The 16,390-nt window shown below is 29.8% G+C and overlaps 1 protein-coding gene across 2 annotated transcripts in view; it reads right to left on the minus strand.

Annotated features, from left to right (window-relative positions):
* LOC121127151 (FMRFamide receptor) overlaps positions 1-16,390 on the minus strand; it is a 176,322-nt gene that overhangs the window by 73,353 nt on the left and 86,579 nt on the right. For both annotated transcript variants that reach the window (XM_071890686.1, XM_040722505.2), the window contains exon 2: positions 13,885-14,134. In XM_071890686.1, coding sequence (XP_071746787.1) covers positions 13,885-14,123 — 239 coding nt within the window. In that variant the 5' untranslated portion in view covers positions 14,124-14,134. The remainder of the gene's footprint in view (positions 1-13,884; positions 14,135-16,390) is intronic.

Consider the following 16,390-nt stretch of genomic DNA (forward strand, 5'->3'; position numbering starts at 1 on the left):
GAAACATACTTCAAACTTGATTATCCATCTCAAGAGGCAGATTCGACTCCTTCCATGCAAAGATTAATAAGATAAGGAAACTATAATATATATTTGAAATGTACAAAATCTTGGAGGATCTGTAGAAAACGGAGTAGGAGCAGACATCCTTGGGTGAGTTACTGCTTTGCTCTTCAGACAAGATAGGCAATTCATGGTTCATTTTTTGACCGTTTCTCTCAAATTAGGCTACGCAGATGCCATGGATACCTCACGCAAATTAGCTTTAAAACCTGTATGTGAAAGACCGTCAGGTAAATACAAAAAAAGAAATGACGCAACTTGTTTGACGACACTATAGTTTTGAAATTTTTATCCGTCCCAAAACAGACTAGAATACCACTTCCAAACTTCTTGGAGACGAAAGACCTTGCTTTAAAATCCGGACTACGAGGGTCGTTTGAAAACTGTTCTTGTAACACCTCTTTAAGGAGGGGAAACATTTCAGATCTTACTGGAGCTATCAGTTTCGACATGCTGTCGGCCACGACGTTCTCTTTCCCCGATTTGTGTTTAATCTAACAATGAAACACAAACCATAATTTAAAAAAAGTATCTAACAGTTTTCAACGAAATGACTATTTTGTGGTTAACAATATTGACCTTGCTGGATCTTCTTTTCTATTCCAAACTTTGAAAAGGTTGAAATACAATGTTTCATTGAAATTGTATATCGATGAAATCTTTCGACCCCTTAGGACATGCTCTTCCTCTAATGCTTTTAGGGATATTTGCTCTAGAAATTTTATTTCTAAGCTTGACGAGGATATGCGTTGCCTATTTAACACCTCAAATCCAAAACCAACATTTGTCTCTACGTTTGTCAGGAGGATACTTAACAGTTCTGATACAGATATTGAGGCAATATTGAGGTCAAAGTGTGAAAAAGGACATGAGTGGATTCATATTATACAAAAAACTATTGTAATTCTCTATAATGTCATGTGCAAAAATACTGCTACAAGTACTGTTAAAAAGAACCTTAGGAAGACCCACCAAAACACATAGAAAAGTAGTTAAACTGTAAACGTCTTCTAGTTGGAACAGCATTAACATTATTTTAGTTTAACTGTATTATGTCTTTATTTAATATTTATGCAAGATAATTACGATTTTGAACTGTCAAATGGTGACTCATAACAAAGCCTCTCTTTATAAAAATATATATTAATTTTTGTTTAACATATCATTTTTTAATTACTAATTTTTATTTAAAAATTATATACTAATAGATCATAAATATTCAGTATTTAGCCTAGAAGTTTTCACCTCTTCTTGCCCATGCACGCTTTTTCTTTCACTTCTATGTGTTTCTAGTCTTCCTTGAATGACTTCTTTAAAATTAAATTCACCCACCGTGACCTGGGCCACTTTTCTTGAGATATGGAATACAAGGTATAACTTTATCGCCACCATTGTCTGAAACATTACCACTACTTTGGACATTATCCTCAAAGCCACATTTGACCGTCTGGCAAGATAGTAGAATTGGCCAGGGACTGCTTTGTGGTCTGACGACCACAAAGAAGTCCCTGATTCAAGATAGCTTCGTACAAACTAATCCATCGGATTCGGAGGGGGGGGAGGGGAACTAAGACGATCCTCCTCCTGTGCTAGGACACTCCATCCTTGTGATCACTACCCTGTTGTCCTTGGTCTCCTCCAGGGCCTTCATCAACTCTGCAAGTATTCTCCTATCGAACCTTGTCCTCTTTGAGATATCAGCATGGCTAATATCAAGATCATTTTTCACCAAAATAAGCACAACAGAAATCTTGTATCCTGCCTTTGAAAATGTATTAATCTTGAATTCTTTTTTTGTTGACTCCATGGGAGTGTTTGGCTACTAATTTAAACGTGTATATGTATATTTCAACACACAAAACAAAAACATTCTGCAATTTCGTCATCATACATGCCGGAAAATTTGGAGCATTGGATTTCATTGTTGCAATATGGGATTCAGCAAAGCTTTCTAGAATCGAATTGGAGTTCATAATAACGGGTGACTTGAAAAAATATATATATATATGCATACCTCATTCAAGTGGCGAAGTATATTGTTATTTACTTTTTAACATTGAATTTTCTCTCTCGAAGAATAATATATGTAGTTTTTAACTTTAAAAATGTACTTTAGAAACTACTTAATAGCCATCCTTTACTTTCACGATCAATAAAGGTACTTTACCTATTGAACAACTGTATATCAAGTTAAAAGTTTCCAAGAGTAAATATTTATTTTGCTGGAAAGTTCCATTTTCTGAATTTTAATTTTTAAGAAATCAATTTTATATTGATAATATATGCTCGTGTATGTATAAAGTCTGGTTTTGTTTTTTTAAACTGACATCACATATTGTAAACTAAACTGAAAGGAATACAATGTTTGATACATAATTGATGATGAAGTTATAAATCAAGACGAACAAGTTTTCAAAAAAAAACATTTAAAAACCCATCGTTTGTTGACTAAAAACTGGAGAAAAACCTTTCACATTTTTGTTTTCACTATGCCAACGCATTTTTGCCCTCCAACTTAAACCCACAATTATTATTTTTATTTAAGCCATACAACACAAAAATGATCTTAAAAATTGCAATTGCTGTAGGTTGGGTTTATAAAACCTATTTTGAAATTATGTTTTAAAAAATTAGGTTATTTTGAATAGAGTTTCTACAAAATATGTTTAGTCATACAAAATGGTGACGAAATGCTTCAATTGCTTTACATCATAGCTCAAACTAAAGATTAAACCTTATATGACAACTTCAAAAGATTTGCTTTATAAAAAAATTCAATTTTAATAAAAATTTAAGTTTTATGAAATTTAATAAAATTAAGTCGATTATTTGACCAATTGTAAAAAGTAATTAATATTTTAGAGGCAGAAAAAGCTTAAAAATGGAATATAAATAAGTCGATTAGATAACTTACATCTAATCAATAAATACTAATACTACTACATTAGATGTGAAACATATTTAAATTCCGGTTAGACTTCTTGTCTTTAAAATATTAATTCTTATTACAATTAGTCAAGTAATCGAGTAAATTATATATATATTTTTTTAAATATTGCTCATTTATTAAATATTCTTTATTATTCAATTGTAACTTAACCTGAAAAATCAATCAAAATCGATTTTCCTTACAGTAAATCTTTTGAAGTTGCAATTTAAGGTTTATTCTTTCATTTTAGTTATACTATAAAGTAATTGAAAGGGGCAGTTTTAGTGAGCAGGCGTTCCAAGACTTGAATTTTGTTGTATAGTGTTATTTATGCATTATAAACTATAGAGGTCGGATAGAAAACCATTCAAACGTGTGGATTAAACTTATAAATTAGTGTTAACTTTTAAGTTTTATCAATTAATAGTAACTAATACCTATAATTTATAAACAATTTAGAAAATACTTTACAAATACTCAGTGTAACCCTTAAATAATAAATATGTTATTTTAATATAAATTAGAAATATTTTTCTAGCCAGAGACGTCGTCTTTACATATTTTCCAAATCTTGTATCTGACACATTGAACAAGTAAAAATACATATATTTGTGACATACGGATCAAATAGGAAAATTTTAAATATTTTTGGTGCACTATATTTGTGCACTAATGATATTTAAAATTTTCTCAAGTATTTATTTGTTTACCCAAAATTTAAGAAAATTATCTGAGCTTTCATTTGGTGCCACTTTCAATGTTATAGCATTAACCTCTGAGTAGCAATAATGAAAACAAATCCAAAATATAACGAATTTTGCAGTATTTTTGAGAAATATTGGCAATAAATCATAATGGCTCTTGCAACAGGGATATCCAAGTACCAAAATCAAAGTTATTTGTATACATAGTTTATTTGAAGAGGTCTAAAGGTTTATTACTCTTACTGCACCCAAGCAAACCCTCACTTTTAGTCCCTATATTTCATGAGTCCACACACTTGTTAGTACTTTATGCTTGGATATTATCTTTTCAAGAAGGAAAAAATAATGACAAATGCTTTGGAAAATAAAAATTCGTGTTCCTATTACCAACTAGAAAAAGCCGTTCCTGCTTTTTGATACCTGTAATCATAGAAACATTATAAAAATGTTTTAAGTCATTTCAACAAATATTCATCGAGCCTGTTAATTTTCTTGTTTACTGTTGTTGTTTTTTTTAAATTAATTTTTTGAACACAAGTTGAGATCCTATCATGGAACAATAAGTATAAACTGTAATGTTTATTTATGTATTTGCTGAAAAATTGCTCCGATTTATTCATGTATGTATGTATTTAAAATTTAAAAAAAGCTATATTAATATAAATATATGTAACTTCAAAATGATGAATGTATTTTTCAATCTCTTGGTTGGAAACTCATCAAATCACTGTCAGAGAAACAAATCATCATCAACAAAACTTTTTTCATTCTTGATGAAGTTCATTAAGAAAACGCTGACAAAGAAGAATAACTTCTAAGGAAAAGTAATAATAAAAATTGTCTATGTGAGCCTCTGTTCATAATTTTTAATAAGCATTATTATTGGAGCTACGTGACAAAAAAAGTTATTTAATTGGATTTATATATTATAGATAAAGTGTATCCCTTTTACTATTGAGATAAATCTAATAAACTAATTAGATTTAGTTTAGAGTATCAATAGTAAGGACTTCTTCTGATAATATTAGAGCATTGGATTTTGCTTTATCTAATGCCTTAGACCTTATTGTAAACAAGTTATGCCCCTATCAACCACGGGAAGCTGAAGAATTACAATCAATTTTTATATTTGCTGTAGCTTGATACTCAGCCTTCTCTTTGAGGATTCCAAATGTGACGGATCATGAATGGCAATATGGAGTGGATTTGGTACGATACTGTCGTAAAATATCAGCAAGATATTGGAACACTTTGAAAATAATTATTAAATCTTATGAAACTTTTAGGTTTTAGTTGTTGATATTTTTTAATTGTTTTGTTATTAATGCACGCTTTACTTGTCATATTCTATTTTTATCAGTTTTACTAAATCTAATCATGTTTTATTAATTGCCCAAACTTTTTTAATGCCGTGTAGCAACACGGTCACAACCGTTCTTCAGGTTGGGAATAATTTTAAATTAAAATGTTTATTTATGATATCTATAACTCAATTCCTCTACCTACATATTTTATATTATATGAAATAAGGGTTTATGAGCCTTAATAAAAAAGAAAACATGAAAATTAGTTTAGTTATCGTCACAACTCGAAAAATCTTTAGTAGGACATCTACTTAGCTTCATGACGTTTCATTATTTGACAGAGCCGCCCACAGGAGATGTAGCCCCCCGAATTATTAGTATTAATTTTTTTTTTTTTAGAAAATTTAATATTTGATTTTTTTTTTGTTTTTTTCAAAAGATATTTAATATTAAGTAAATAACTTCTGTACGTCAAGCGTAGGGACAAGAAGTTAAAAATATATTGACTCAAGAAGGGTAGTAGAATTTATTTTGGAATGCTTATTTTCTTTATTTAAGTATCCCCTTCCACACACGGAGACCTTCCATACAATTTCGTGACCTTTCGTAGTGCTATTAAACCGAATAACTCGAAATAATCGCAAGGCATCACCTCTTTATCCGTCAATATATGTTTTGCTTAACTTCTCTTGTTCATGACTGAATATATTCTACACCTTGCGTCTCTACGCTTGTCCTACCCAAGTTATTTCCTTATTATTAAAAGTTTGCAAGAATTGAATTTCAACTGTCCTCTATCGCTGTCTCCAATTTCAATATAAAAAGAGACATTATGACGTGTAGGCAAACTTGTAAAGGATACCCGTTATACCAACACTAGGTTGAAACTGATGGTTAGAGTCGTAGAAAAGATGACTTGGCGCTAACTAAAAAATAAATGGAAAATTAGCATGTTAATTCTAATAATTTAAAGAATGTTTTAAACAATACAGTTTAGTTTCCATGACGTTTCACTAGATCCACTCTAAGCAGCTGTGACGAAGGAGAGAAGCAAATAAACATGGACAAGAATTAAACTTATATTCATCCTCAATTCTACTCCTAGTCCAACGAGTACTTAACCTTAAGAATCCTTAACACATCCTCTGTATTAACCTTCTTCATTAATAGGCACACACTCGTTGATTTACTTTATGCTTCGATGTTCTCTCTTCAAGAATGAAATAATAATAATAACAGCTAACAGAGGGGATAATATTATTTTCATCTATGATAAGAAATATAATGTAGTAGACCATATTAATGGTCAAAGTAATATTACTTTGTTCACTTTCAGAAGCCTTTCCTTTGTACGAAGGAGATAAATTAACTCAAGAAATTATTTGCCATTACAGGCAATATCTACAATGAAGTTATCTGTTATAGGATCATTCAATATTCAGATAATTTCAACCCCCCACATATCGGGAATTACTCTCGTCTGCATCAGTTACATGCGAGTAAGGTGGTTGTTGCCCCTATTTTTGCGTCTAAGACACTTAGTCTATAGTACACCTGTAATACTCAAGTCCTGATTAGAAGTTTTTCAATTTCATAGATTAGTGTCTGACTCAGAAGCAATTGGAATCGAATACCCGAGTACTTAGAAGAGATGGACTTTACTAGAATACTGGTCTCTACTCTTTATGCAAAAATATTTTTTTTAAGTTTCTCAATAAACTCGAAACGTGATATAACTATTGATTTAATCATAAAAAGGCTTTAATGATCACGACATTTGCCAGTTTCTTCTTATTACAAAAATAAAAATACACATTCATGTGCGATAAAGTAAGTTTGTATGTAGAGGGGGGGGGGGCAGGTTTAAAAAAATCATTTTGCATCCCAAAAGCTAGGCTAAAATTGAATTTGATTTTACCCCTCTCTTCTATTATTCAAAGACAGACAAATGGGAATTGACTTAACGGAAACAGACTGTACCGTGTTCCTCTATCCTATATAAGAACCAACATAGCATTAATTACAACCTCTACTTTCTTCAAGTATTGTTCACGTGGTCTACATTTCGCTACTTGGTTTATTGTTTTGGGCCTCATCTAAATGCTCTGAATGAACCTAATATATTAATTAGAAGTATCAACTTATTATTTTCTTTAAAACTACAAAACTGTATTTTTTCTCTACAAAAATGCAATAAATTTGGTTTTTTTTTTTGCATGTGTCATTGAAACAAAACTTTTATATATTACATTCCAATCGCCGCCGCCCCCCACTTCTCTCCACATGTCGCATTTATTATGTACAATAATTCTTATATCTAACTTTAATATTAAATAGTTTGAGTTGGTACATAAGAGAAAAATTGTCCTATATCATATTCATTTAACATTAGAAAAGAAATAGACTCAATTAGTAGAAGATTAATTAGACTATATTATATATAGATTCAGCTCTAGGCCAAGGGATTTTCCCTAATGGATGATGAAGCTTAATTAAGTATCCTTAGTAAGTCCATCCTAATTGATAAATAATATTTTTCCTTTATACTTGTATATTCTATTCATTTTCAAGATATTAATGAAAGTATTTCGTGAGAAAGCATAGGATAAAGTGATATTATATTGACTAGAGTATGTGTTGCCCTGGACATTAATATATTAAAATCCATTCTGAACTCTTTTGCTTCATATTAAAGAAAAACTAAAGACCGTAAAATTTTAAGAATTATTTTCGCTAAATGTTGGTTTGCATAATTGCACACTTTTTTAAAAGGACATTATATGGTTTAGATAAGAATAAATATTCCAGTTGAACGGTTGTTCGCTCATCTTCATATTATTGTGGAAAATCCTTTGTCTTGTTCTTTCTTCTTTTTTTTCTTCTGTAAACCTTATAATCTGCTTTAAAAAAGTTGTGCAAGGACACATACTAATATCCAGCAAGAATCATTCCTAGAATTTTACAAAGATACTATTTTAATGACGCCATGGCATTGAAGGCCTAAAAGGTATTTACCAGAACCATCATTTGGGCCTGAAAAAGCTACTTGAATTTTTATAGCAAAATCCATTAATTAGTTTGGCCATGATTCCAGGACACACCCACAACAAAGCATTAATGAGGGGGTGCTCAATTGCGTACTGATCCTTGCACTACTAAAAATTCTTGAGTACGAGCACGCTTATTGTTTTGAATAACAAGAGAGAGCAGGAGTGCACTCGCCGTTTTAGAAGAACGATAAAATCGCTCAAATTTTCAGTCATTTATAAAAATTTGTTGTACTTTTCCGTTTCTACATCTTAACATATAACATCAAAAAATTTGATTTGTCACAAATCGCACAGAACACTTGAACTTCCCATTAAACATAAAAAAATTAAAAGTTTGAGAAAATTTTTTTTTGTCAATGAATCAAATCATTTTATCGATTTTTTAAATCTACAATATAATTTTTGGTCTTTTTATTATTGTAACTTATTTCTCTTTATATTTTGGAGTAAATAATACTCGTATATGATATAAATTTCGGAAATGAATTGAATTCATGAAGAGATGTCAAATTTAAATACTCCTATACGAGCGAAAAAATGAGCGCTGCTTATTTTTAATTGAGCGGGAGCGCACTAATTCATTTAAAAGAGAGCAAGTGCACGCTAATTCATTTAAAAAAAGAGCGGGAGCGAGAGTTTACTCTCAAAATTAGTAACTGCGCAGGAGAAGGAGCTTAGGATTTATAAAGTGGACTAATGCTCAGCACACAGACTTTTCCATTTAATATATAGATATTTGATTGTCATCACAAATTACGTTATAATGGCCCGAAAGGAACATCATGTTGGAGGTATATATAGTGTTGTTACGGTATCAATTTTTTTTTACTGGTACCACAATTGGTATTGGTATTTCGATACTGTTTTATCTTTATTACGATGGAGTAAGGACCTCAAGCTTGCAGTATTATTTAATTAAGATTTTATACCCTATTTGGGGGGATTTCATTACACAACCAAACGACAGCTCAAATAAAAATGAACAAGTTTTTTTATACCATGTCTCTAAATATATACGGAGCAACAAAAAAAAGGCAAGGCTTGCACAATCTCTTCTGCCTTTTTGTTTTCTTTGAAGTAAAGATGGTTGCAGAGACCGTTGGCGTATCCGTCCATACTGCCTATGGTATCTTAAAGTCCTAATCATCCGAGAAAAACCAGAAAATATTTTGCAGCAACATGGCTGACGTCTCCATTGCCTCTATTTGGCCCTCCTTCAGCCCTGATCTCAACCCCCAGGACTTTGCAATTTGGGGTCTTGGATTAAAATGTTTGCCCCCCCCCTCTCATTCCAATTTGGATTGCGTCCCAGATGCTACATGACAGCGTGATACGCCATGGGTACTACCTTCATAGTCAAAAGCTGCCAATCTGTTCACTGCATGTCGAGGCTGTTATTGCTTGTGAAGGAGGACATGTCAAATAAAGAATAAAGCTAAATATAGTATATAAACATATTATAAGCTGTTTTTGAGTTTTATTTCCTCAATTCCATAAAAATCACGTTTGTTCGTAATCTTATCTTACAAGAACAAAGGCAGGAATGACTTCAGTATATATCCACAATTATTCTCCAAATCCACCAAGAAATTACAATCCCTATTTTCCAAGAACATAGGTAGGAGTTACTCCGATGTATATCCTTAATTCTACTCCAAGTCCACCAAGAACTTACAACTATCACTCCACAGTAAATCCTCATTGTTAGTCTTCTTGTTTTATGCGCTAGTGATTACATTTTACTTATACGTTCTCTCTTCAACGATAACAGATTAGGAAAATTAAAAAAGAAAATATTCAGATTGTAACTACAAAAAATTATTGCACTACTCAAACTTTATATATTTTTACAATTATGTATATATATTATTTTAGTTACTCTGCACTTTTAAAATATTTTTCAAAGGATAAAAAAATAAAATTAAACGTTCTCATGAACTGTGACTGTATATAACGTCAGTGACCACTGTTTTAATGTTAAAAGGACCATTAAAACATATTTGTTCCATTTTAAACAAATGTAAATATAAGCAAAAACAACTTGCAGAACAAAAATTTTACAACTGAAGTAGTGGCGTACTGTTCTATATATACTAAAGCATCTAAAAAAACGGCCTACATAATGGTTTGTACCTTTTTTTACATTGGAAGGAATGGCAGTAGAGCCTATTTCCTTTTGACAAGAAAATCCAATATTTGAAATTAAATGTAGTTGTTCAAATTTTTTTCAAAAAATATTATTTTCTGTGAATAGCTAAGGCTTTTTGAAATTTTTATTCAAGAAATTTAACATCTGAAATTTTTTGTGAATAGCCGTGGATTTTTGAAATTCTTTTTCATAACATTTAATATATTGAGAACAGTAATGACTTTTGGAAATTTTTCTTCAAAAAATTTAATATTTGTAATTTTTTTACAAAAAAATAAAAATTTGAAATTATTGTACAAAAACTTCGTGAATAGCTGAATTTTAAAAAATTGTATAAATAACAAAGACTTTTATAAAAAAAAAATAATTTTTGAAATTTTTTGTGAACAACCTTGGAATTTGGAATTTTTTGAGAAAAGATATAGATTTTTGGAATTTTTTTCCAAAAAAATTCATATTTGATTTATTTTTTTTCATCTTAATTTTTCAATTTTTTTTTTTTTATAAAATGTTTCTTCAAAAAAAATTCCAAAAACCATGCCCCTCCAAAAAAAAAATATTTTATCCTACGGTCGCTCCTATTGATATTCTATTTCAATAAAAAAAATGATTAACTTTTTTTTTTTTAATTTTATCCCAGCTATATAATAAACGACTCATATTAATGTTAAATACATATTTAAAATTTTTCCGGAAAATAATTTGGCCCTCAGAAGGTTAAAGCACAAAAAACTAAGTAATAAATTGAATGATGGGATTCAGCAGTGCTTTGCATTTTAAAAACATTGTAATAATATGTATCAACATATTTTGAATTTTGCAAGAATACGCAAAATATACAAACATTTGCCATGCTACAAAATTTTATGTATTGTTCCAAGCCTATAAATCATGTGGATTGCTTGGTTTTTTTCTCATTTATTTTATTGCCTTAAATGGAAACTATGTATGCATGTATATAAAGTAGTAATAGATGCCATCAATAAAAATGATCATTCTACTCAACCATTGTCATTTTACGTTTATTTTTAGCTATTGCGGAAGTGGTTAAAAAGGTTCTTTTTTTCTAAAAACATAAATTTATTCTTAAATAGTAAACAACTTAAAATCAATATAAAAGATAATTTCTTTGATTGCCTTTATCTTCTGTAAGTTCTAACTCTTTCAATCTACCTTGTTTAAATGATATCCTGTAAAGCATAAGTATTAAATCTATTCAAAGATTATGGTTACAGTCGTAATTGGATGTGGTAAAGGGGGTATTAAGTCGCAGAAACGTTGATATTTCTGTTCCTCACGCCTATATGAGCTACGCCGATCATACCTTTACTTCATCTGTGTAATGGTTTGCGTATCGAGTAGTGACCGGAACACTGGAGGTATCATGATACCTATAAAATAGCCCTAATTGTTATTTCTGCAATTTAGAAAGAGAGACAGCTTTAAGTTTGCAAACCTGCTTACTTTACTCCTGGAGAGCTAGTGAAGGAACGCTTCAGAGACTCAGTAAGCAGACAGGACTTTTTTATAATAATCTCCCATGAAAAAATATATAACACGCAGGGATCGTGAAAATTTAGTTCTACATCTACGTCATGTAGGCATTCAGCTTTAACCTTGATGGGGCGTGATAAATGTTTTAAGCAACTATATTTGGATTTTAAATACAATTAAGCTTAGGTTTTGAATATTTTTATTAATATTTGTGTGTATTTTATATGTTTGTATTAGCAAACTGTAACATTCTGTATTATGTTTTCAGTATTTAAAAATCTTTGAAATAAATTCTGGTTATGAAAAAGAAAAAAAATCAATCTATGAAGCTGTTTCTGTAGATGTCGCTCCAAGCATTCATCGAGTTAAATAGAGATAGTATATTCGATATATATACAATATCTCTTTTTTTTTTTAATTGGGTGAAGTTTTATGTTATACTATCTGAAAAATCCGTAGGATCTTCTTTAACATCTGTTAAAATTAGTATACCCAAAACCTTTTCGGATGCTGGATCTCTAATAATACAAATTTATCTATATCGTACACGAGTATTTCGGATCCGGATCCAAGAACCATCTTATCTTTATTAAGGAAAACTATGAGCTTTTTAAGATCTTTAAAAGTTTGAGTAGCTTAAACCAGTTTGGGTCTGGGATATTTTTTGAGAATACAAGTTACTCATACAGTTACCAGGTATTTTGGATCAAGGTCCAAGATCCGTCTTATCTCTTGGAATATTTTTTATTAGTGTCTACAAAAATGAAAGGTTAGGAGAAAAAAATCATAAAATAAATTTCCAACACTTAATATTTTTGAGAACAATTTCAAAATCTATAGCTATTTTTAAAAAAATTTCGAAAAATTGTATATTTTTTAAATTTTTTTTCATAAAAATTTAATTTTTGTGAACAACTATGTATTTAACTAAATATTTTTAATTTTTTTGTAACAACTATGGATTTTTGAAATTTTTTCAAAAAAAGTTAATTTTTTGTGAATAGCTGAAGATTTTCCCCGAAAAAGAAAAATATAAATATATAATCCTGCAGACTCCCTGGTGCGTACCATAGTGAAAAAGTAAAGAACAGGAAAATACATATCTATAATATTTAAACAAAGTTTGTATGTCTGTAAGTCGACACTTAATAACACTTAGCAATGTAGAATAGTTAAGATAAATGCATGGTAACTCCCTTTTTTTTTAATTGGAATAAAATTATGTAATCAAGGGATTACATACCTAGAATCTGATATAAGTAGTTATATAAATAGGTTTATTTTATATTTATATACTAGCAGAGGTTGCCCGCATTGCAGGGCTGAATAGCAGGGAATAGAAACAAAGAATGAACGTAGAATGAGAGGGATGTAATCGATACCTTTATTGTATGACGCAACCTTTCTTCCAAAAAGAAACATAAAAAAGACCATAAATCATGTGGTAGTTAGCTAAATATGGCATTCCTACCAAGTGCCATTTATTTCTTAAATAACCGCAGACTATCACTGTCAAATTATTTCTTGACCATTTTTAAAATGAATTACATATTATTAAAATCTACGTAGTATTTTATTCTATACAATATTATAACATTAATCAGTCATATTTTATTTCTGTACTTGTGTACGATAGCCAAAATTTCTTCATATAAATAATAAAATGGCCAATATATATTAAATAAACGACGAAGGATCAACAACAAATCGTATTTTAGTTCTTATGGAAACTGAGCATAAGTATGGAATAACTTAACACTCTGTTTATTTATCAAAAATAATAATTTATAAATATTCATGTCTTATCAAGTGATAGGAGGAAATCGACAGCTGAAAAGAAAATACATATGGTATTTTTGTGTTAGCGAGGTATGGCCGTCAGAAAGAAACAAAAAGAGAAAAGAAAGAAGGGTGAAGTAAATAAAATTAAACAAGAAAAGGAAAATTGGGTTTCATTTAAAAAAAATAGACTCTTAATGACCTCGGAGTACAAAAAAAACATCCTTTACGGAGGGGATGATTTTCCCATTTTGCAGGAAACAAAATGCACTTCTGTTCTCATTTTGTCTGCAAATCGAGTCAGAATGATACATTTTTAATCGTAATCCGTACTTTGGATTTTTATTAATATATATTGCAATTTTGGTTATAGGTACTTAAATAAAATTTTCAAATAGCAAAGCCATTTTACCTTGTCAATATAAGTATGATATCAAAAGATGCTAAGCCAATGAGTATCGTGTTTGTTGAGCCCTTCATCTGTGGTCGACTCAGAATAGCGATAGAAAGGAGATTTCCAACGAGGCCCAAAATCCCAATGATGTTTAAAAAGAATCCAGCAATTAAGAACTCAAATGATACTTCCGGTCGTACAAATTCTTTTTCTTCATTGGCAAGGGAATTGGTGTCGTTGAGCAAGGCTTGTTGCATAGTAGCAGTTCCTGTAAAAATATGTATTTTAATTATTTTGTGTTGTGAGGACAGGAAAGGCAAACACAAAATTAAATAATCTTTTGAAGGACCTACTACAAGGGTAAGGATTTTCCATTTCAATTAATATTTCAACATATAGATATATATTTTTTTGTACATTCAAAATGAAAATTTAATGCTAAATGAGATGAGATAAATTTAAATAATCAATTAATTCACAACTTCCCCAAATTATTTATAGAAAGAGCATTCAACATACTCTCATTGTTTAAATATATTTTCTAAACTAAGGATATTTCTGAATAAAATTCACAATTAACATGTACTTTTTTACTTCATAAATAGGAACACCCTGATACCATTTCAAATACGTTATTAATAAGGTACTGCTAATTTTTAGGATATATTTAGAGACCCAGGAAAATATGGAACGACGTAGCTCAATGGACAACATCCCAGTAGATTTATTTTTCTTGAACTCAATCTGCACATGTGCTCCTGTTGTTCCTAGCAAAAAAAAATATATATTATATATATGGACATTAAAGAAGATTCCTGGGTCGAATGCATTAAATGTAAAACAATAATGTTTACTTATACTTAATGATTGCAACTCTAATAGCGTATCTAATGAAACGTCATGAGCATTATTATTTTTCTCCTCCGAAACATTCTCAAAAATTGACAGGGTTAGTATGATGATTTTCGGTTTCTTTTTTTAACATGCCCATTTTAAACAAAATTTTCATCATTGGTTTAATGATGAAACCGTTGATGATAATATAAATTTGTCTAATCATTATTCGATTTTTTTTAATACATTGGGCAAGTTTCAAAAAATTTCAAAAAAATTGTCGGCTTTATTTAAGTCGTTTGATCCCGAGTTAGAGCAATACACGAATCCAACATTATCTTTTTAATTACTTATAAATTATATAATATCGAATAAGTCAAGTACCATACTTTAATCATTAGTAAAGAAGACTAGCATATTTCGACACTTAGAAACATGTCATTCAATCAATCTTTATATAATTTTTAAAGTATTAAATTACTATATTATATTTAATTTTGTGTATTAATTTAATATTTATATTAAAAAAGATATATTTAGTTAATGATATGTACCGTTTTTAATATGTATATCTCATTTTTACTAATGGTTTCATTAATCTCCATAATATCCATCGTTCTGCTAATTAATATGTAGTGGGGAAAAAAAATATTAAACTATATTTTCAATTTTTGTTACATATAATACTTCAGCATTCACAAGGATTCAACAGTTAAGATTATATTTAGTAGATTGATGGGACGCTTCCAAAAAAAATCCCGACGCCAATTCAAATGAAATTCAAGTAAAAATTCCGAATGCCAATTCTTTAATATTTCAAATAATAGTTAAAAAATACAATTTTGCTATCAGGGGGTGCCCACATGATTATTTTTTTACCTCGTTTTGGGAACCGATAGTACTCTAAAGCAGCGCCAACTTCTTGATTATAAATTAAGGTGTTGGGAGTGGCCTTTGAATGTAACTTATCTGACTGACTTTCTTGGCAGTGTAGATAGTGATAAAAATTGTGTTTTTTGGGCATGTTGAAAAAAAAAAACTCAATATGAAAATGGTAACCCTGAAAGTTTGGAGAATATTTTGGAGGTGAACAGCTTAGCTGTATATGCGCAAAGAAGTAAGGAGTTACAGATTCGGCATCATGTATCTATTTATATAGAACTCAACTAACCCATGATTAACTAAATTTAAAAACTCCATTGATATAAAGAAAGTTATATTTCAACAGTAAATATTAAGTGTAAAGTTCTAACGTATAATATAAAAACATAAAAAGGATGGGAATATGAAATACGGTAAAATTACCAACGGTGAAAATGTTTTTTCTGACAGGTTAAAAAGCTACAGGCAACAATTTTACTTTATAATTTATATATATTTACGCAATAATCTCCAATGTTTATTAGCCAATACCTAAAAAGGTTTGTTTGAGTGAATTAACAGTGCTCAGTGGTCTATAATATAAGTCAAAATCAAATTTAATTTTAGTTCTAATATTATGACGCAAGAGTATATTCTACGCATGTAGATAAAAAAAAATGAATTTTCAGCCCCAATTTATAACATTCCTTTCTTATAAATGCTTGTTTAATCCAATACGAGGGTGCTCTCAAAGTGAACATAGCAATACTCGTAAATAAAAGCTATTGATATCTATTTAGCATTTGTTGACAGTCACTTACCACAGTTT

Source organism: Lepeophtheirus salmonis, chromosome 1 (assembly GCF_016086655.4).
Source record: "Lepeophtheirus salmonis chromosome 1, UVic_Lsal_1.4, whole genome shotgun sequence".
NCBI classification, from domain to species: Eukaryota; Metazoa; Arthropoda; class Copepoda; order Siphonostomatoida; family Caligidae; genus Lepeophtheirus; species Lepeophtheirus salmonis.